This window comes from Mobula birostris, chromosome 27 (assembly GCF_030028105.1).
Source record: "Mobula birostris isolate sMobBir1 chromosome 27, sMobBir1.hap1, whole genome shotgun sequence".
In the NCBI taxonomy this organism is placed as follows: Eukaryota; Metazoa; Chordata; class Chondrichthyes; order Myliobatiformes; family Myliobatidae; genus Mobula; species Mobula birostris.
The window spans coordinates 25,292,773-25,294,774 of record NC_092396.1 but is presented as its reverse complement, the minus strand read 5'-3'; the positions used below and the strand labels follow the sequence as shown (position 1 = coordinate 25,294,774).

Sequence of the window (2,002 nt, the reverse complement as noted above, 5' to 3'; positions counted from 1 at the left end):
GAAAATTATAATCGTTCTCCGTTGCAGGAGCCTTAGATTTACTTTACAGGACAGCGACACACCATTAATCACTGCCTTTGCACTGATTGGGCACATGCTGATAGATGTTTCTTTTTATTTATTAGGTTGTTGCAGTTCTAACGTGCAGCAAATTCATTATTTGTTTTGTGTTTATTTGTCAACCCGGAATTGTTTTCGGCTCGGACAACTGCCGGCCTGCTGAGGTTAATTTCATTGCCGTCGGTAGAGGGGGTACTTAAATTAATTCTCGATATATTTTGCAAGTTGCAAGACATTTAGTTCACAATTAAAATCAGGGATCATTTTACCTTTTATTTTTACATAGAGCTTGACGGCAATGGGAGACTGATGCGAACTGACAGCACTTGGAAGACATCTGATGAAAATGCCCTCCCCCTAGACTGTGTGGGTGGGCTGGGCCAGCTGCCTGGTAACGGGGCCGCGCTAAGCCGGGAAGGTGGCGTTGTTGTGGATGCCGACGGGTATCGGGCGGTGCGGCTGGCAGCGCTGCATCCAACACAACGGGGTCCCCTTCAATGTTTAACTCGGAAACAGCGGCGTTAAGCAGCCCTGGCCCCAGTTCTCGATCCTCGCTGTTGTCGTGAGCGCAGCGAGAGAGGGGCTCGGTGGCCCGCGGAGGCCGGCAGAGCATCGGTTCGGTGCACCAGCCGGCGTGGCGGCGGCGGCGGCGTCACATGAGGTCGGGACACGGTCTGACAGGCGGAGGAGCAGGAGCAATCGAAGGAGCCTGCTGAGCGTGAAGGGTGGAAGATGGAGGGCAGTGGGGAGGTAAACGTTAAAACGCAATTCCCCTTCCACTCTTTTAAGTGTTGTGCCCCTCATGGTTCACAAAATATGGGATTCCTCAGTGCCTACAGCTCCGAGTCTACACAGACGGTAAAGGGCAACAGAACCCAATTTATTTTCACTTAGTAACCACGCGTGCACGAATTACGATAAACGAACAATGAATGGGAATTTGATTAAGTTACCCCCTCCTTATAGCAGAGGGACACTCAGACATACACTCAGTGGCTACTTTATTAGATACCTCCCTGTACCTAATAAAGTGGTTACTGAGTGTGTGTTCGTGGTCTTCTGTTGCTGTAGCCTATGCACTTCCAGGTACGACATGCTGTACATTCGAAGATGCTCATTTGCACGCCACTGTTGTAACGCGCGGTCATTTGAATTACTGTCACTTGCCTGTCAGCTTGAACCAGTCTGGTCAGGCTCCTCTCATGTCGCTCATTAACAAAATGTTTTTGCCCACAGAACTACTGCTCATTGGAAGCTTTTAAATTGTTTTTCCGCACCATTCTCTGTAAACTTCAGAGACTGTTGTGCTTGAGAATCCCAGGAGATTAGCAGTTTCTGAGATACTCAAACTACCTCGCCTGGCTCTAGCTATTATTCTATGTCGAAGCAACACACGCAAAAAGCTGGAAGAACTCAGCCGACCAGGCAGCATCTATGGGAAAGAGTAAACAGTCGGCATCTCAGGCTGAGACCCTACATCAGGACTGGAAAGGAAGGGGGAAGTCAGAACAAGAAGTTTAGGGGGCTGGGAAGCTAATTGGTGAGAGAGATAAAGGGCTGGAGAAGGGGGAATCTGACAAGAGAGGGCAGAAGACCATGGAAGTCAGGGAAGGGGAGGAGCACTAGAGGGGTGTGATGCTCCCTTGTTCTCATTCACCATTCCCCATTTCTGTTTCCCTCTCACACCTCCTCTTCTTACCTCCCTCCCCTTTCTTCCATGGTCTTCAGTCTTCTATCAGTTTTCCCCTTCTGTAATCGTCTATCTCTTTCACCAATCGACTTCCTAGCTCCTTACTTCACCCCCCCCCCCACCTCTCCGGCTTTCACCTGTCACCAGCACCCTTGTACTTCTTCCTCCCCCTCCTCCTACCTTCTTGTTCTGCCTTTTCCCCCCTTTCATTTCCAGTCCAGATGAAAGGTTTTGGCCCTAAGTGTCAACTGG

General features: G+C 49.7%; 1 protein-coding gene across 2 annotated transcripts in view; it reads left to right on the top strand.

The window, feature by feature from the left end:
- Positions 1-461: 461 nt before the first annotated feature.
- Positions 462-2,002, top strand: part of LOC140188596 (uncharacterized) — a 124,923-nt gene continuing 123,382 nt past the window's right edge. For both annotated transcript variants that reach the window (XM_072245026.1, XM_072245025.1), the window contains exon 1: positions 462-810. In XM_072245026.1, coding sequence (XP_072101127.1) covers positions 793-810 — 18 coding nt within the window. In that variant the 5' untranslated portion in view covers positions 462-792. The remainder of the gene's footprint in view (positions 811-2,002) is intronic.